The sequence below is a fragment of the Pongo pygmaeus genome, chromosome 14 (assembly GCF_028885625.2).
Source record: "Pongo pygmaeus isolate AG05252 chromosome 14, NHGRI_mPonPyg2-v2.0_pri, whole genome shotgun sequence".
NCBI classification, from domain to species: Eukaryota; Metazoa; Chordata; class Mammalia; order Primates; family Hominidae; genus Pongo; species Pongo pygmaeus.
In genome coordinates this window covers 109,198,570-109,219,795 of record NC_072387.2, presented here as the reverse complement: position 1 = coordinate 109,219,795, position 21,226 = coordinate 109,198,570, and the positions used below count along the sequence as shown (strand labels likewise).

General features: G+C 39.3%; 2 protein-coding genes across 2 annotated transcripts in view; one reads left to right on the top strand and one right to left on the bottom strand.

The window, feature by feature from the left end:
• Window positions 1-21,226, bottom strand: part of UBAC2 (UBA domain containing 2) — a 187,149-nt gene that overhangs the window by 77,950 nt on the left and 87,973 nt on the right. The gene's annotated exons all lie outside the window — the stretch shown is intronic.
• GPR183 (G protein-coupled receptor 183) lies at window positions 865-13,847 on the top strand. The gene is made up of 2 exons (XM_054446146.2): window positions 865-981; window positions 12,230-13,847. Exon 2 carries the CDS (start codon window positions 12,260-12,262, stop codon window positions 13,331-13,333), a length of 1,074 nt encoding a protein of 357 aa, XP_054302121.1. The 5' UTR covers window positions 865-981; window positions 12,230-12,259; the 3' UTR covers window positions 13,334-13,847.

The following is a 21,226-nucleotide window of genomic DNA, read 5'->3' as shown; positions in this document are numbered from 1 at the left end:
TATTTAATCAGTTCTCCTAAGACCTGCTATCCAGGCCCCTCACTGCCACAGGTGTCATCTATGTCTTCGTAAAATGCAGCACCCAGAAGTGGCTGGGAATGGCCAGATCCGTCCTGACTAAGTGTAAACATCACCTCTCCTGATCTGAGTGCTACATATCTGGTAATTTAGCCTACAAATAAACTGCATTCTGACAGACACGTTATGCTGTTGGTTTAAACTGAGTCAACTAAAACTATGAGGTGAACGGCATGAGTCTCTTTCACCCTGTGCTGAAGAGGCTGGATTTTATCTATAATGGGCCTCCCTTCAACTGTTTCCCTGTTATTCAGGTACTCACACAGCCTCTGACTCAGGCAGCCTCTCGACTGAAAACGGCGACTAATCCAGTCCACTCCACATCCTGGACTGTCACTCTCCCCCACGCCACAGAAACCTGTTTCTTTCTCATAAGCTGTGGATAAGGTGGAATGTGTAAACTACTCTCTGATACCAAGTTTCCAGGTAAAAAGCACTGTCAAAGTTGACACTGTTTTCCTTAAAACATTTAAAAACCCATACTTTTACACACAAAATCAATATAAAATCATCAGTAACTTGGTCCTTTTTTTTGGTTAAGGTTTATTGCTTCAGTCTCTTTCAAAGAATTTTTTGATACTTAAACCTTTACAGAAAAATTTATAAAGTTCCACAGATATCAACAATTCATAAATTCCAAGGGGCTTTTGGATAGTCGTTTTTTTATCACTATAAAAAATTTCACTTCCCATTTAAAACAAAAAAAAAAAACAAAGTGCACACACGTACACGAGGCTAACTGCTCATTACATGCTCAGTCACAGGGTGACAGAAAAAAAAAAGTCACCACCATAAAAGGATGTCTGCACAGCCTCTCTTAAAACAACATGCCACAGTTAACTTACTTCAGTTTGGACAAGTACTGACAGCTACTACACAGAGACCCGAACGAGTCACTGATATGTAAGTACAAGATCTTTTGCTTTTTCAACAATTTTTTTTAAGAAGAACTTTAAAAGCCTAAGTTTTAAGGTAAAAGGTAAAAAGGAAAAGAATCTATTTAAGAACAAGCTATCATCACTTCTAACAAAAATTATACTAATAATGTAAGTTTAGACTCTCTGCTGACTGGTAGGTCTAGTTAGTTCTTATAAAGCTGAGTGAAAGCGATGGGTCCGCCAGAAATATCTTTGTCAAAAAATAGGGCTTACTTCATGTACTACTGTATAAACTCACAATGACAAAAAACAGTATCAAGCAAAACTATGCAAATAATGCCAATATTTCAGGATAACTTAGTATGAAGGAAAAGGAACAAAGTTATTTTAATATAGAATATTCATACACTATAGGAATTATTAGAAATATAAGATTATTTCTCAGGATAGAATCTCAGGGGTAGAATTCCTAGGGCAAAGGGTATATTTTCTAAAGCTTTAGATATAAAACGTTACTTTTTGGTTTACAAAAACATTTTACCAATTTACCCTCCCACCGGCAAAGAGTACCAATCTTTGCTTTTTAAATGCTAAATACTACTAATTAGATAAGTGAAAAAAAAGTCTGTTGTGTGGTTTATACTTATGTTTAGTTAGACCAAACGTATCTTTTCTATGTGCCTTGAGGTAAAAAAATCACAATGAATTCTATGCAGTGCTTTGGCAACATTTATGTCCAGGTTGGGAATGGTGGTAACAGAAACTTGGCAAAATAGAAGCTGTGAAGAGACTTCCTTTAAAGGGCAGTGAGGGTTTTATATATGTGTATTTCTGTGTGTGTTGGGGGAGGGGGGGCGTGGTATTTTGTTTTTTTGGTGTCACTCTGAGTACAATATAGTGTAATAAGAGCAAGTGCTCTCAAATCAGACTCAAATGTAATTTAAAGCTGTGTGGCCCCCCACACAAGTTACCTAATATTTGGCTTCAGCTGCTTTACCTGTAAAATGGGGAGTATTACTACTGCCAAGTCCTTACAACACTGCCTCTCATTATAAGTGCTAAAAAACTGTCTCCTATCATTATTTTCCCATCTCTCCGGCCACTGACGTACCAGAGGGTGAATCCAACAGATATGTTATGGATATTTTACATAAAGATCCTGAATCAGGCTGGGTGTGGGGGCTCACTCCTGTAATCCCAGCACTTTGGGAGGCCGAGGCAGGCGGATCACCTGAGATCAGGCGTTCGAGACCAGCCTGGCCAACATGGTGAAACCCCATCTCTACTAAAAATATAAAAGTTAGCCAGGCATGGTGGCACTCACCTATAATCCCAGCTACTCAAGAGGGTAAGGAAGGAGAATCCCTTGAACCTGGGAGACGGAGGTTGCAGTGAGCCGAGATTGCACCACTGCACTCCAGCATGGGCAACCATGCGAGACTCTGTCTCGATAGATAAATAAATAAATAAATGGCCCTGAGTCTATGGATGATCACACATCTAACTGTGCTTACTGGTAGGACTGCACACTTCTTATATTTTAGCATGTTTTCTCTCTGGGGGTTCACTGCACTTTTTGGACATGAAACCACAAAGAATATGCTACTCCACAAAATGTTCACTCACATGTTTATGTATCGTGTTAGTGACAATGGTAATGATCCCTTGCATAAATTACTTTCATCTGGCTTCCTAGAGCTAATTAGTACCATGACCAGTCACTTAATGGAATAAACATTAACTCAGGTTGCTATATGACTTTAATTCATTTATTTATTCTATAGATATTTACTAGATATCTAATTGTAGGTTGGTTCTGTAGCATTCTATAGGATAAAATGTTGGATGAGATCAAGTCATCATCCTTAAGAAGCTTACATTTAAAAGAGCTTCGCACCTAATAAAGCCGTTTACAAGGATACTTTTCTCTCTGCTATGGTTAAGACCTGCTGGAGTTGTTAGGCAGCCCTGGACGTGGCCTGTGTAGAGGACACATGGTGTTCTCCGGTCTGGGGGGTTGATCACCTTCCCAAGAAGTCTGGGCATCGTATAAAATGAGATAACACATGTGAGAATCCTCTGAAAGCTGTGACAGTAACACAGATGGCTTTGGTGTTTTGGAAGCCCAAAGAGAAGAATAAAAATATTTTGTTAAATCTCTGCAAATATCTAAAAAGTAGTCTAAAAATCAATTAACAGCATAAAAGCCTATTCTAGGTATTCACCATCTTTTTTCAATTGAAATTTCAGTCTAAATTGTTTTATTATTAAAATATTGTTAAAACAGTAGTCTAAATCCATTTATAAAACCTTTAGTTACTTTAAAATATGCTACAAATAAACTAATAAACTCCTTCATTTGAATCAACATCTCTTCCTCCCTGCTCCCATTCCCTTCCCCCAGTTCTCCTAGTCGCTCTTGTTCAGATAGGTATGAGTTAGTGTACGTTAAGGTTTTGAGATGCCTTCCTATTTTACTTGTTTTCTACCCATAATAGCAGATCACGTCGGAAATAGAAGATAAAATGTATTGTACTGAATGTGAAGCCAAACTGCCTGGGTCTGAATTCTGACACTTAACAGCTAGGTCTTTAGTCACTTAAGTGCCCTGGTGCCTCCGTTTCACCTTCTGTCAATGGACTTGTGAAAGTTCTGAGAGGATTCAATAAGTAAACACACATAGAGTGCCCAGGGCAGTGCCTGGAACACCGTCTCTGCTTAGTAATTTTAATTGATTATTATTCATCAAGGGCTTACTGGGGTGTAATAAAGAACCTTTCATTAAGGATTAAGAAAGCTGCAATGTTGCTATTCTTTAACTAATGGGTATTTATTGAGTATCGATCATACATCACCTAGAGATACAAGAAATTAACACCATAGGGTCCCCACTCACAGTACTTCACAGGCTCATGGGAGACAGGGAAGAAAACCAACGATACAGACACTATGACAGAGCACGGCACCCTCACAAATACACCCACACTGCTTTTCAGAGGATGGAGAACAGGAATGCTCCTGGGATACTTAGAACTAAGCCTTGAAGGAAAGTAGGAGCTAAGGATACAGGACAGGGGTCAGAGGACATCAAACAGAGGGAAGAGTGTTACCGGGCACAGAGTTGTGAGGGAACATGGGACATCCAAAGGTTATAAGTAACTTTGTATGGCTGGAGCCAGGGCACGATCAGGGGAAGCTGACCAGCAACCCTCCTGAAGAGGGAATGGAGCTCAGATCATGAGGGAACTTGTGAGTCATGACACAGAGCTTGTGGTTTGCCTGGGGTTGGATGGGCCCCGTTTGAAAGCCTAGCGGGAAGCTGCTGCCGTGGCTGCGGGCAGAAGGGCGGGAATGGCACACAAGAGGCAGACAGACAGACACGGATGTGCAGCAGAGCACAAGGCTGAGGCACAGGGACTGCTCGCTGACCAGAGGCAGCAGGTGAGGGAGAACACGGAGTCCTGGGCGCCTTCATGACCCCCGCCTTGAGTACCACAGTAAGATCCCTGAGCGAATGACCGAGTTGACCTGGAATTCGGTTTATCCATAAAATAACGATATTTAATGTTCCTCCCTAATTTCCATCTGATAATAGAGACAAAAACAAAATTGAAACTCCTTGAACTTGAAAGAGAAAAGGTACATATTATTTTCAGAAACATTCAGGACTCAGAGGAGAAATATTATAGACACAGAGCTTCATTATAAAGAGCCTTTTTATATTATGCAGTTTTCCCACATGCTGCATCCTACAAATCATGCCAGATACAAACACAGAATATCTTTCTTACACTAAAATGAGTATTATGGTGGGATTCTTAGTTTCTTAGTTCTCTAAACATATGTCATCTTCATCTTCAGTAACTTCCATACTTTTCAATATAAAAGCCACCAAAAGTCACATAGGTGGCTTTTACCAGTGAAAGGTGAAAGAAAATAACTGGAATATGTGAAACCCCAAATGTGCAAGTGGGTGTTCAACCAAAGAATTCTCGTGCTCAAGCACCTTTCCATCATTTCCAAGGAGTGCGTCTATGAAGCTGAAGTGGGTCTTCGCTGCACATCCACTGGGTTCGGGACACATATAAAGCACAAAGAGGAAACAGTAGACTGCTAAACCCTTTTTCAGTCTTGAAGAGGTTTTTCTGTCTTTTTCTGTGTTGAAGAAGTTCTCTGTACTTGGTCCTGTAAATGGCCTTTTGCAGATCTACTGGGAGCTGGTCTGACCCAGGCTATGCAATGGGGTTGGCAGGCCGGTCACAGAGCTCCTCAGTAAGGCTGCCTCTACTAAGTCCCTCGGCTAGTCACACTCCATAAGCCAGAAAGCAAGCCCCCCAGGAGGCAAGGGAGGTCCCCCAAACAGACGGACCACAGTCAACTCTATGCTGAATATCACTCTGGTATGCGTGATTTTTTGAAAGGATATAGGGAATATTGTTCTCAATCCTTCTAAAAAATGAATCATGGACATAAACATAGCTATCAATTTAGGACTCAAAGTTGGCTGGGAAAAAGTCACCTTACAGTGTACAAAGATGTATTTAACCAGGCCACAGAGGCATGTACTGACTACTGTGACAGTTGGTTAGCAGCGTATTATTAATAGAATGGACAATTTGACTTTACTAATGAAGCACCTGGAGGCTCTGACTATGCTGGTCACAGCTCCACAGCAGTGCAGGTTCCTCTTGACCACCAGGAATGCATGTTTCCCACTGTCCATTTTACAGGCAAATGACACCCATAATACCTCAGATGATGGCTGTTTAGTCAATGAAAAAGGTGATGAGAAAAATCACTAGTTGAATGCTAGGACCCAGTATGTGTGACACCAAATTTAGATGCCCCTGTTTGAACAAGAAGGCGTTTTCAAATAATTGACAAATACTTATAAAACCAGGTAACCAGAGGAAGAAATAATGAATTTCTTTCTTTCTTCCCTGAAGCAGGTTTATTCTCAAGGGAGCTGAAACAGCCCCAGCCTGCCATCCTGATACATCTGTGCTTGTCTTTATTTCCTCAGTAGAACCATATCCTTGTAATTTCAATTAACCCAGAGCTTTCATCTTCCCCCTCCTTTCCAATGATTTTATTTCTCCCTGCTCCAGAAATTTTTCCTGTCTTAACCTTTCCTCAAAGTAGCCAAGGACAGTGTATCAGATCAAACACTCCTCACTTAACAATATACACATATAATTAGTATCTGTGTGGCCGCATCTGGGTGGCTCCCCTGGCTGTTTTTGAAAGTGAGCTTCTGGAAGTTCCTCTTTGGTACATCCACTGTGGGCACATTGATTCAGGTCACCTCTCTGTATAAGCTGACCCTAGAGCAGACTTGACCTACAGGGAAGTCACCTCCAATTGGTGATCATCTCAGCACAACTTGACCCATTCCAGTTATTGCTAGTGGCTACATTTAAACAGAATTTCTAGGTAAGCCCCTTTTCATTCAAGGTGTTGATGATTATTAAAATAAATAAATATTAGAGGGCAAAGGTAACATTTCAGCAAAAACCAAAAGCTGTTATTCTAGCATCAACTAAATCCCCGAATATGGTAAAGGTTTTGTTCTGTTTCTGCCCAAATTAAAGGCTGAGAAAACACTTCAATTACTTGAGCGAGTAAATTAGGACCACGGAAGGTGCATGTCCTCTGTGAAAAATCACAAATCCCTCCAAATGGGTATCTAGGGTAAACATTTCCAGAGCGCAAACTACATTAGCGCTTAGACAATTTTCTTAGATGCTAAATACATGAGTTTTGAGGGACCTTTTATTTTTTTTCCTTTTGCGGCTAGAAAGAACCTGTCAGTTCATGTCAACATGTCCGGTTATGCAAAAATGAGATGATAATATCTCAAGAAGTGTTAGCAACTCTATTAGCAATGAAATAAGTTCTAGAGAAAAACACACACAGGTTCACTTCTCAAAGCATAAGCAAAAATACTTTGGAAGATATTTTGCTGAGGAAGAAACTTATTGTTTTACACATGTTAGGATAACAGTAAAGTTAAAAGGACCAAATACTGCATTACAGAGGCAAAACTGGGACTGTCTCCTTTGTTTACCAATAAAAATAAGAGAATGGCATAGATGGCTTCCAGGGTGGCTCCCAGAGGAAGGTACAGGAGCCTTGAAGGCCGACAGGGCCCTGTTCCACAGGTGGAACCTGAATAAGGATCCAGGCTTCCTGTGGCCCAGTCATTATCCATGCCCTCCAGGGAAAGGCCTCTGTCCTGACTCCTGTCCCTCAGTGTGGGCAGCACGAAGGACAGCTGAGGGGCCACGTGTACCTTTTCATTAGAATGCATTATGAGGAAGCTATAATTCTGATATTAGTGTTCTAAAGAAAAAAGATTTAGAACAAACATTTCTTTGGGCTTTTCCCTAGGCAATACAATGATAAATGATAATACTTTCTAGTATACCTCAGTATATATAAATATATCTTAAATAACATGTCAGAAGCTGCTGCCTAATAATTAAAATGTAAAATACTTAAAATATACTTAAGAATAAATTTTCTACCTGAAAATAATTAAAAGATAACTATACTATCCAAATATTGACACTGGTGCACTGTAATGCACAAAGTGAGCAGAGTACTGCTATGTATGAGGAGGAACCCAGCACATACTGCTATGTGTGTGAAAGAATCCTGAGGAACACCTCACTCAGATAACAGCACATGCTCAACGCTGTATATTCACCCTTCAGTTCCAGACCCTCTAATACAAAAAGGTACCATTTCTGTATTCCCAGCATCTAGCACATGGAGGCACTAAAAACCATTTTCCTGCTGAATGAAAGAATGGACTTAATTCAAGTTTCAGAAAAGAATCCTTAAGATGATTAAAGGAAGATATAAAGTAATATATCTGAGGGAAGATTATAATAAATTGGGACTGGCTGATACAAGAATGGGATAGTAACAGTCACGCATATGAAAGGATTTTCCTCTCAATTTGGGATCATAAAATTGGCTAGAACTACCGCATTAATAACACAGGATAAATATATGCAAGAACTAAAGTGACATATTAGGGCTACCTAGTGGAATCATCCTTCAAGAGGTTACTAAACATCCAAATATCCAAAGCACGCATTTACCTTTACCTAAGATCATTTCCAAGCCATCCCACTTACACGTCCACATTCTGCAAATGCCTTTCTTTGGCCACCTCCAGCGCACAATGGTCATCAGTTAAGGACCCTCAACAGGCTACCCCTTGGGGCTCAATGATGTGAGGTCACAAGTGGCTTCCCATTTGGGAAGGCACCTCTCCTGGAAGTGGGCACCCCCTGCCCTTAGAAGGAGTTGTCCCTTTGCTCTGGAGAAGCTGGGCAATGTTGCGCACGTGCCATGATTATAGGTGAGGATGGCCCTTAGAGCCTTGACCACTTTGAAACCACAAGCCCTCAGTTCTTTAAGGGTAGCATGAAACAGCTGCCTGTGCAAAGGACTGAACAGAGGAAGAAACCTGAAGCCAGGTCATCACAGAGAGGGATCCAGCATGGCCTTTAACCCCAGCGTGGCTTTTAAGAACCACTCCAATTTTTTTCCTGTGCAAAATATAAAATTGGTATTTATAGTCAGTTTCATCACCTGCGAAGTAGGTAAGGGGTAGCAATGCTCAAGCTCATAGGGCTGCTGCGAGGTTTCTACATGATGACACAAATGCAAAGGTATACAACTAGTAAGTTAATGCAGAAATCTGAAAAAGAAACACTGAAGGGCAAGCTTTGAAAAGCATGTCAGATGACAAGGTTTTTACAAGAAAAGGGGAACTAAAATTTTTTCCCATTAAAATTTTTTTTACCTATTTATTCATCCTAGTCGCTGAATAGAAATGAACATTTTGAATAGAAATGTTCAGCATTAAAAATCTAGAATATATGAGTAAAGCCCCAAAATTACTCATACAAAATCATGTTTTGGCATACAGACATCTTTCTGTGTGTGTGTGTTCGTGTGTGTGTGTGTGTGTGTGTGTGTGTGTGTGTGTATTTGCTTCCCCACCTCCCAAAAAACTGGCATGTTGTATAATCTGCTTTCCTCACTTAACATAATTCCCAGTCAAGAAACAGGCATTTTCATGTTGCCATTTTCAGAGCTGCACTGTATTCACTGCATGGCTGTATTCCTGTATTCCGCTGTATGGCTATGTTATAAAATATTTAATCCCCTAATGAAGGATATTTGAACTGTTTGCAAACTATGTAAAACATTCTTGAACTTTTTTCTGAAACTCCTGCAATCTCTGGCTCTGTTAGTTGCTGCATCTTATTTGGTGATGCAGTCAGACACGCATTGTATACAAACTGGCAAGCAATGGCACCTTCTCCTCTGAGTGTCACATGAGTGTTACTTTCCTAATTTCTACAATAATAATTATTCATATGGAGGATCTGCAGACTCTACAGTGAAGTATTTTTTTCCTGCCATGTATTTTGAAGGCAATTCCCATGAATCTGCTTAGAAATACTCAAAAATATACATTCAGATTTTTGGGAAAAAAACATTTTCAAAGAACTTAGAAAAATATTAATAAAAGTTATTGTTGCCTATTCCAAAGCTGCAACCCTTGCCTGGAATTTTCACCTCTCTCGTGTCTAGTCCTAGTTCCTGAAAAGCTGCTTCTCACATGAAGCCTTTCCCAACTAAATGGAAAAATCTTTTTCTACTTTTATTCCACAACGCAATCCCTATGATTTTCTATTTAAGAACCACTCCATTTTTTTTCCTGCACAAAATATAAAACTGATATTTATTGTCTTTTCTATTTCATTAATTTCTGTAATTATCTCTATTGTTTTCTTCCACTTGCTTTGGACAAACAGTTCTTTTTTAGCTTCTTGAACTGTATATTTAACATATATTTTAAATCTTTCCTTTTTTAAATAAATGCATTCAAGGCTTTATATCTATCTCAGATTGCCTTATCTGCATCCCACAGTTTTCACAGGTAGTACTTTCATCATTTAGTTCTGAGCATTTCAAAATTTCCACTGTGATTTCTTCTTTAACCCATGAGTTCCTTAGAAGTGTATTTTTTCATTTCCAAACTTATCCTTTATCTTTTTATCATTGGTTTATAATTTAGCTGCACTGTAGTCAAGCAATGTGATCAGAAAATAACTATTTTCTGAAAGCTTTGAGTCTTCTGGTGACCTGGCACATGGTCAAATTTGCATATATGCTCATGTGTCTTCAGTACAAGTTCTGTTAGCTTTTAAATCATGTTGAGTAAATAAGTCTTTAATCTCTTTTTTATCTAGCACATCATAATAGAAATCTGTTAAGATCTCCCACTATGGTTGTGAATTTGCCAATTTCTCCTTCAAATTCCGCCAAATTTTGCTGTTATATGCAAATTTCATGATTATTTTTATATTCTTTGTAGACTGTTCTTTTTAACCTTTGTAGTGACCCTCTGTATTCCTATTAATATTGAATTTGCCTTGAATTCTATTTTTTCTGATGTTAATACTGCCATACTACCTTTTTATTGGTTGGGATTTGCCTGGTACGTATTTTCCCTTGCCTTTATTTTCAACCTTTCTTTATCACTTTGAGCTGTATCTCTTCTAAGCAGCATACAGGTGGATTTTTTTTTTTTTTTTAATCTAAACCGATAGTCTCTGTCCTGTAATAGGCAAGCTCAACCCATTTAAGTTTGTTGTGATACATCCCTACCCTCTTGTGTTTTCTACTTACCATCCTCGTTCTTTGTTTTTTTCCCATTGTCTCTTTTCTGGATAATAAAATGTTTTATTTCCATTTTTGCTCTCTTTTGCTTTAGGTTTTATTTCCATTTAGGTTATAATGACTAACCTATCAACACTGTACAGAATGCATACCTCTAACATAACATGACCACAATCCTCTGCTAACCCACAGTGTCTATGAACATCTGAGTTTTAAGGTTGTTAGAATGAAGTTAGCTGAGATCCAATTCATTTAATACAGCAGGGAGAGAAGCAGATTTGCAGACAGTGCTTTTGATCAGGGTAGAGATAGTCTTTAAGGAAATACTGTATATTTCTTTAAATATACAGTAGCAACATCACTAGATATGCTGAAAGTGCCCCTTAATTTTGGTGACTTCCAGGTGAGATTTATGTACACACAGTTCTATCAGAAGAATTATTTTTCTTCTAAAAATAATCACACAGGATTTATTGCTCTGCTCTTCCTGCTTTAACCAAAGTTTACCCTCATCTACAGAACTTTATTGTAGGAGTTTTCCATTTTTCAATTTAGGACTTAAAATTTGTGTTTTAACATTATTTATAACAAGAAAAGAACTGGAAAGAATCCAAAAGTTCATCAAGGGAGTAGCTAAGCAAATTATGCATTGACACACTGGAAGACTGTAGAATATCTATCAAATGTTTATATAAAATCTACACATATGACAAACATATACGTTGCACTGACATGAAGATGTCTGGTGAATAAAGCAAGAAACAAAATATAAAGTGTGATGCTTACTACTATGTGCAAAGGTAGAAGTGTAGCTTGCCTGGATCCATGGAGTACTTGCAGATTGATAGAGTTTTAAAATTTAATAATTTCCCCTTGAAGTAGCTTAAGTCTTTTTCTCTCTCATTTTCTTTATCGTTCTTCTTTTTTTGTCATTTTAGTCATGGTTGTTGTGGTCGTCTTCTTCTTCTTTTTAAAAAGAAAATCTAACTTTCAGTTCCTAACATGGACTAAGCCTATTTCTCAGACTTTTAGGTTAACACAAATCAGATCACTGTGGTAAGTTCATATTTCACTACATAAATGTGGTGACTGATTTCATTTCCTGGCAGTGATATGCATTTGGTTAAAAAAAAAAATCCAACTGAAATTAAATTTAAAAGCAAAGCTTAATGCCTGTCTGAAATGTGGGGTGCTTTACTTAACCAGACAATGATTCAAAAAAGGGAAGGGGAATTTCTGCCTAAAAATTTAGTGCATTCCCTTCTGTCACAAAAATGCGTTTGCCCTATTTAAATGGTTCTGTTTCCTTTGCCAGAGCTTTGCCAAAGTCAGCAAATTGTGAGAGTAAAAACACAAATTTTATTCTGTTCTTCCTGTTATCATATATGTAACTATATTATAATTACAAATTGTTAAAAATTGCATGTCATGAAATTTTAAAACTTAGATATATAAAAGACAGTTTGGATTGCTTTGATACATTATTTAAACTTTTTTAAAACTAATGAGTAATCAAACTGAATACATATGCTTTTACTTAAATGATCCTTCTTGGTTTTTTCTAGACACCTTGACCACCACCAACGGATATACAAATGGCTAACAATTTTACTACGCCCTCTGCAACTCCTCAGGGAAATGACTGTGACCTCTATGCACATCACAGCACGGCCAGGATAGTAATGCCTCTGCATTACAGCCTCGTCTTCATCATTGGGCTCGTGGGAAATTTACTAGCCTTGGTCGTCATTGTTCAAAACAGGAAAAAAATCAACTCTACCACCCTCTATTCAACAAATTTGGTGATTTCTGATATACTTTTTACCACCGCTTTGCCTACACGAATAGCCTACTATGCAATGGGCTTTGACTGGAGAATCGGAGATGCCTTGTGTAGGATAACTGCACTAGTGTTTTACATCAACACATATGCAGGTGTGAACTTTATGACCTGCCTGAGTATTGACCGCTTCATTGCTGTGGTGCACCCTCTACGCTACAACAAGATAAAAAGGATTGAACATGCAAAAGGCGTGTGCATATTTGTCTGGATTCTAGTATTTGCTCAGACACTCCCACTCCTCATCAATCCTATGTCAAAGCAGGAGGCTGAAAGGATTACATGCATGGAGTATCCAAACTTTGAAGAAACTAAATCTCTTCCCTGGATTCTGCTTGGGGCATGTTTCATAGGATATGTACTTCCACTTATAATCATTCTCATCTGCTATTCTCAGATCTGCTGCAAACTGTTTAGAACTGCGAAACAAAACCCACTCACTGAGAAATCTGGTGTAAACAAAAAGGCTCTCAACACAATTATTCTTATTATTGTTGTGTTTGTTCTCTGTTTCACACCTTACCATGTTGCAATTATTCAACATATGATTAAGAAGCTTCGTTTCTCTAATTTCCTGGAATGTAGCCAAAGACATTCGTTCCAGATTTCTCTGCACTTTACAGTATGCCTGATGAACTTCAATTGCTGCATGGACCCTTTTATCTACTTCTTTGCATGTAAAGGGTATAAGAGAAAGGTTATGAGGATGCTGAAACGGCAAGTCAGTGTATCGATTTCTAGTGCTGTGAAGTCAGCCCCTGAAGAAAACTCACGTGAAATGACAGAAACGCAGATGATGATACATTCCAAGTCTTCAAATGGAAAGTGAAATGGACTGTATTTTGGTTTATAGTGAAGTAAACCGTATGACAAACTTTGCAGGACTTTTCTTATAAAGCAAAATAATTGTTCAGCTTCCAATTAGGATTCTTTTATATTTCTTTCATTGGGCACTTTCCCATCTCCAACTCGGAAGTAAGCCCAAGAGAACAACATAAAGCAAACAACATAAAGCACAACAAAAATGAAAATAAATATTTCATTTTTATTTGTAAACGAATACACCAAAAGGAGGCGCTCTTAATAACTCCCAATGTAAAAAGTCTTAATAAAAAATTTAATTATTATTTCTTGCCAACAAATGGCTAAAGAAAAAGGACTGTTAGATTATATATTGCCAGATGTTAATACTGTAACATACTTTTTAAATAACATATTTCTTAAATCCAAATTTCTCTCCATGTTAAATTCCCTCAATAACAACTGTGTTTTGTTTTGTTTTGTTCTGAGTCATAAAACTTTGTTAAAAAATTCTTTTGGAATAAAGAGCAGGATGCTGCAAAGTTATGAGTCTGTCCCTCAATGCTCCCTGTCAACTATCAATGGGAGTGTCAGGGAAAAGATAATTGGCAATAGACTTTGAATTGCAACATTATAAATGATGATGATGATGATGATGATGACTGAGGCAATGAAAGCACTGAGCTTTTCCTGGAGCTGCCAGCACAGTCTTTTAGGGCCTCTGCTTAGCAATATGAAAAAGACTTTATACGGAGGTGCCCATTGGGAGGAGGGTCTACTTGCTAAATTCATCTTGAGAATAAAAGACACGCCTATATGATTGGTTTTCTTGGGATCGCTAGGGGATCATTTCTCTTTTCTTCCCCCAAGCTGTTAATACTCTACATCTGTATTTCAATGGTTTGAGTTATCAAGTAGGAGAAGGGTGGTGCATGATGAGCAGTGAAAAATATAGTTGCTGCTTGCTAAATATGATCAGAGTAAAATGCAAACTTACAAAATTAAGCATCTTAGGATTCTTTACAATATTACATACTTGCTGAAATGAGTACCTCAGTATGAGTAGCATGACCTTTCCAAGTAGTCAACTGGTCTGCCAGTTCAAATCTGTTTTATCCCCAAAACTACCCCAATACAGTATTCTCTGTTGGCAATGACACCAATTTTTATAATGGTAGATAAAGAAAATGTTAATTCTGAGTTGTACTTTAAAAATTTTTTTCAGAAAGGGGGTCTCACTCTGTTACACTTTAAATTTTTATTGGACTTTATATCCTGAAAATATTTTATTTAAAGTTCTTGTCTTACTCATTTTCAACTTTTACTCTATAAGAAAATTATCTGAATGGTTGATTCAACACCATTTACTAGTATATTCAGATTTCCATTACATTTATTTCACAAAGAGCCACCTGACTTTAAAGCCATTGTCAAAAATAGGCACTGGTCTTTGTAACATCTTATGCGGACAGGTGAGACAACATGGATGAAAGCCCAAATCTTAGTGCCTTTTCCTTCACTCCACCTCTAAACTTTCCCAAGTGAAGAAAAAGAAAGGGCAAAACAACAAACTGTATGTAAGCTGGCACTTAGGTAGTCATCTGAGTTGGATCTCTAAAGAGGAACCATCGTGAAGACTACTAAAGGAAAACCAAAAAGAAAGCTTCCTCCATTTCAGAGCTTCTCTGTGGTGCCCTGGTTCTGTGACTACACTGGAGTAGAGACGCCTTCTGGGATGTATGAGCCAACACACTGTCTTAGGGTAGGCAAGAGTCCTCTCTGGACTAAGGGAGTCAATTCTTAGGATCCTGCAAACAAGAGAGTAAATACCTATGGCATTTGACAACAGAATAACATTCTTTTATCTGTTCAGTTTTCTGCCTCCTCCCTCCACTATACCACAAATCTATATAAATGATTTTATCCAGTCATCAGCAACTACACTGCCAAAAAGGTAAACTCTAATCCTATCTCCAATTAATGTTTTCTTAAAAGTCTGTACTCCAATCAAACTCAGCTACTCACTCCCCTTAAAGGCTGCCCATTCTACTCACCAAGCCACTGTTCATACACGGCTGTGGGCATCCTCTCACTGTCTTGTTATTAGTTAGCTTTACATTTATTTCTGGGGCATTCCCCTAACCAGGAGGTCAACTTGGAGAACAGGACAGGGCTGTATAATTGTTATATTCTGTTACAGAACATGACTTTATTATATAACATACTGTTTGAAAATCACAACCCTATAAGTATTTTCTCCATGAAATTGGGTGATATATTATTAACAATTTTAAATAATAATTGGGAGCTAGAAAAACTAATCTGGGAAAATGGATCGTTATTATGGCAGTTGACCACATCAAAAAAAAAAACCCTCAAAGCTATTTAGTTTGGATCAGTGTAAACAAATGCATTGACTATTCAGCGAGAGGACAGTATATATATATATAGAATAGTGTCAGATGTTAGAAATGGCATAATGTATACGTGAAGAGCTCAATAATTTATAAAACAGTCCATACATTATATAACATCTTCCTTTCTACAATCCTGTGAAACAGGTTGAGCAAACAGTGTCACCCATACTTTATAAAGAAACCTAACTTCAGAATAGGCACCCTGATAAATTAAAGGCAGCATTAGGAATATAACCCCAGCTGGGCGCGGTGGCTCACACCTGTAATCCCAGCACTTTGGGAGGCCGAGGCGGGTGGATCACGAGGTCAGGAGATTGAGACCATCCTGGCTAACATGGTGAAATCCCGTCTCTACTAAAAATACAAAAAAAAAAAATTAGCTGGGCATGGTGGTGGGCGCCTGTAGTCCCAGCTATGCAGGAGGCTGAGGCAGGAGAATGGCGTGAACCTGGGAGGCGGAGCTTGCAGTGAGCAGAGATCGCACCACTGCACTCCAGCCTGGGTGACAGTGCAAGACTCTGTCTCAAAAAAAAAAAGAAAAGAGAAAAAAAAGGAATGTAACCCCAATTCCGTATCCTAGCCATAAAGAAGACAACTCAATCATGTGGCCCCTGAAAAGGTGTTAGAAGCCTCAACTGCTTTATTACATGCTAGCAGACTGCATAATCCTTAAATAGGACAAATAACCCAACAATAGATACAGATTATAAACTTGGCTAAGCTGTGGGCTCGGTGAGGGCAAGTGCCTCTTCTCTTATATATACAGCATTGCCATAGAACCTAGCACATTGAAGGTCCTCAAATATCTATTTAATTGATAACGTATGTTTTGTACTATTACTAACAAAATTCTAAAGCCCTACTGAAATATCTGTGAAGTTCTTAATTCTCAATGAAAAGAAATAACCCAAATATTCAATTACATATGCTAGAGCACGTGTGTAACTGAAGGCAGTTACACAACATAGAGCGTATGCCCTTGAAGATCCTGTAATTTAAATTAGACACATTAAAGGAGAGTGCTAATTAGCCAACAAGGCAATTTAAAACTAAATACAGAAATAATTTTATATTTCAAGAGGCAAGAGCAGACAGTGGCTCCTACCAATGAGTACAAGGTGGCCTGAGATTTTAGAAGGGGAAGCACTGATCTTAAATTAGCCCTTAAAATGGTCTATTTTGGTTACTTTTCAGCCCATTGTAATTTCTTACTCTCTTCATAGCTAAAAATTATTTGCTCACTGACTATTTGGGTGAAGAATGAGAAAATGAAAAGCATGTGGATTACAAGTGACCTGGTGACAAGGCCATTATTTTGAACCCAGGGAGGACTACATGAGTACTCATAAGAACTGCTGCCAATGGAAGGTTTTCATTAAACTCAGAAAAGCAGGTTGCTTAAAAGACAGCCCCCAAACTTCTACTCAATTAAGACCTTGCTGATCACTGGCTACATGCCACTTTCCAAGTCCTCTGCAGGCATCATCTTATTTAATCCTCACTACCTTAAGACATGGTATGACTATCATCCCCATCTTGCTGATGAGGAAACTACAGCAACAAGGTCACATGGTGTGGCAGAGCCAGTTTAATCCCACACTCTCTGACCCCAGAACCCGTGGCCTGACTTGGAGCATTCATGCCACCACTTACTGAAACTTGGTTAATAAGAGGTTCCACCCTGTAGCCCGAGCTCCATTCCTCCCTGTCCTATTTCCTCCAGGGCCTTGGACATCTCCCCATCACCACATCTGAATTCAGTTCACCTTTCCCCTCAAGCCCCTGAATTTCTCTGCAAACTCGACCTGCATTCTCTGTCACCCACACCTGATACTTTTCTCTCATCCATGGGATTCAGGTGGTGAACAAATCCCTACCTGGGTGCTCTCCTCTTAAACGCACTCTTGCCTATCTTTTCTTTTTCTTTTTCTTTTTTTTTTTTTTTTGGTGAGATGGTGTCTTGCTGTCACCCAGGCTGGAGTGCAGTGGCGCAATCTTGGCTCACTGCAACCTCCACCTCCTGGGTTCAAATGATTCACCTGCCTCAGCCTCCTGAGCAGCTGGGATTACAGGTGCCCACCACTGTACCCAGCTAATTTTTGTATTTTTAGTGGAGATGAGTTTCACCATGTTGGCCAGGCTGGTCTCGAACTCCTGACCTCAAGTGATCCACCTGCCTCGGCCTCCCAAAGTGCTGGGATTACAAGCGTAAACCACCGCGCCCAGCCTTGCCTATCTTCTTTGCCCACTACCATCATCCTAGTCCAGACACTGGCCTTGGCACACTTAATTACAACCTCTTTCCCCCAGGCCTCTTGATGAGAGTCAGAAACTTTACCCTTTCTTTAGGATGCTGTACCAGAAGCCAGCAGATTAAATGATGACTAATAACAATAATAAATACTTGCTAACAATTATATAGCACAGTGCTTTAAGCACTTTACATATATAAAGTGCTCATTCAAATCTCACAAGAATGCTGTGAGCCTTGTTCTATTTATCAGTTGCACTTTCCAGATGATGAAACTATGCTCCAGAGAGGCTGAGTAACTTGCCCACGGTCACACAGTCAGCGAGTGGGGGGCCAGGCTCTACAGTCTGGGGTCTGGCTCCACGGTCTGCACTCTTCATCATCGTATTTTCTCTCTTAAACAAATAAACATATATGTTCCAGGTCCTCAGAAAGCCTTAAAAGAGACACACACTGCTCACCAAATATCCTCAAGTTCCTTGGGAGTGGGGAGGAAGAGCATGCGACTACCTCTGACCAATGGGTTGGGGGCAAAAGAGGCGTGTGTCACTTCCAGCCTGAGGTGTGAGGGAGTGGCATTCTCCTCTGCCACAGTGTTCGGCAATGTTCTAGATGGTGGCACCTTTGTCAGCCTGGGTCCCTGAATGAGTAAGTGAGAACTCCCACCCCACGCCCCACCCAACTGCATTAGACAAGTGTGCAAACAAGAAACACACTATGGATTAAGCCACTGTGATTTCAGGGTTATTTCGTGGCTGCAACATAAGCTAACCTGTTCTGATTAATACAGTGTTTAACCTACTTGGAATAAAAAAAAAAAAAAGACCAATACACAGAGTGTAAGAAAAGAAAAATGCAGACACTATCCAGTTCTCTTGGCAAACAATCTTCCTTAATCCCACTTTCATTGTGTCATTTCATGCTCAGGGATTGAGAATAGTTCCCCATGATACCACATCAAGTCCAAGCTCCTCTCCCACACTTTCAACTCCCTCCAACCTAATTTCTCTCCATTGCCCAATATGGGCCTTTCAAGTTTGTCTGGTTGGTTTCGTCTGTCCTGTGGATAAAATGTTTCGTTCTCTCTAGTGGGATTCTCCTGCTTCCTCCCCTTCTTGTTTACACTTACATCCAAATCACACCGCCTCCCTTAATCCTTTTTTGACTACTCAAAGCCATCCATCTTCCTTTCCTCAACTTATCTGGCTTTTACAGTATACGCCACATAGTTTTAATTTAGATCTTACAACAAAGGAAGAAAAAAGACACTGGCCTGGAGATGGGTGGCCTGGTTCTGTCAGACTCCAACCCAGCTCCATCCCACTTTGTCCAGTCTTTGAGCCTTTCTAGACTTCAATTGTCTTGTCAGTGAAGTAAGTGTTAGATAATAGGCAAGCTCTTTGCCAGCCATCATACAGTCTATGGCCTATTATTTCATGTGCAATATTCTTGTATCCCTCAAATGAAACATAAACTCCATTGGGGAAGAGACACTAGCTTTTCCTTCTTTCTACTCTGGATAGCACTGGGCATGACACCCTGAACATAGACAGTGCGCCAAAAAATATATGTTGACTATAGGTCATCAAATATTAGCCGAGGAGACTATATGATTTGTAGTTTTAAAGTATGGTAAGAGGTTGATATTATTGCATGTCATAATTTGTTAGGCAGCAACAGATAACTAATACTTGTTTGGTACTAAAATGCTAATCATGGAAAATATATTAAATTAGAAACTAGAATGACATTTAAATCAGGATTTATTTTCCAAAATGAAACTTTTCTGTTGAGAGTATAAGAGGAGCACCACTAGCTTTTCCATTTCCTTCCACATGTAAAAAAGCAGCATATGACTGCTATGCTACTTTATCTCTGATAATGCATATCCAAATGGAGAGAAATCCTGGCAGTACTGTAGTTGTTAGAAAGAAGAAGCTGTTTAAAAGGGCAACACAATAAATTATTTCCCTTTTGTTTCAAGAGTTCACCTTCCTCAAAAATTTTAAAGCTGTTCTCAAAGCTGTTCTCTATCTGCATGCTAACTGTGTTGCTTCTCATAGTTAGTAATGCTCTTAGACATCCTGTCCACTCAACTGAAAACCACTCCAGAGCAGGGGCCACATTACTTTCTGCCCCACATGGCACCTACCGCAATTGATCCAAAACAAGAACTCAAGTGCTTTTCTGATTGGCTTTTATCCATTTTCTCAGAGTGTTAAAACATTTATTTCTGGTTTCTGTACAAGAATGACTTTTCCCAGGCAGATTTTGAGAAGAAAAAAGTGTGTCAGAATGAAACTACATGGAGGCTACAAAAGGTTTGAGACCTAATCTGAAAAAAGTAACATTTTGATACGTTCTTATTGCTTGAGGGCAGCAGTTCCACAATTTTCCCATCAAGTCCTGGCATGAAATATAAAATGTTTTGGCAGGGGCTACATAGTAAAAATGTATAAGGTTACTGCCTATATTAGCCTATAAAAATAAATGCAAACAGTATGTTGTAGCATATCATGTATTATATGTTCAAGAGAGTAATGAAAGTATATACAAGTGCCATTTCAAGTATTATTGCCTATTATTTTCCCCAGTAAGGGAGCAAGGGCAAGGAGAAGGTCCTAAAGTTGAACATCATTGGTTTGTTAAAAGAACAGCAGTTAAGGCTGCACATGGTAGCTCATGCCTATAATCCCAGCACTTTGGGAGGCTGAGACAGGAGGCTCACTTGAGCCCAGGAATTGGAGATCAGCCTGGGCAACATGGCGAAACCTCGTCTCTACCAAAAAAAAAAAAAAGAAAAAAGAAAGATATTTTTCCTTACTCTTGTTACATCATGGGGTGCAGGCAGAAGTTCAGGGATGGGATCAGAAAGAACTGAGGCTGGTGTGGGAGAATCACCTGAGCTCAGGAAGTCAAGGCTACAGTTAGTCATGATCGTGCCACTGCACTTCAGCCTGGGTGAGAGTGAGACCCTGTCTCAAAATTAAAAAAAAAAAAAAAAAAAAGAACAGCAGTTAAGAAGAAGACATTATCAAAACAGACCCACAGGCCTGATACGCATGTGACAAGAGATCAAGGCAATCCTGGTTCTCAGTCCCAACAATCTCCTATGGGCTCTACCTGAAACCTGGTACCTGCCTGTGCCTGCACCTGACACTTAGGCGTCTGGGGAGGCCCGTAGAGATACTGGCAAATCTGAGGCAAGGGCAGGGTTGAGGGACACTGTAGGCCACCACCATGCAGATTTTAG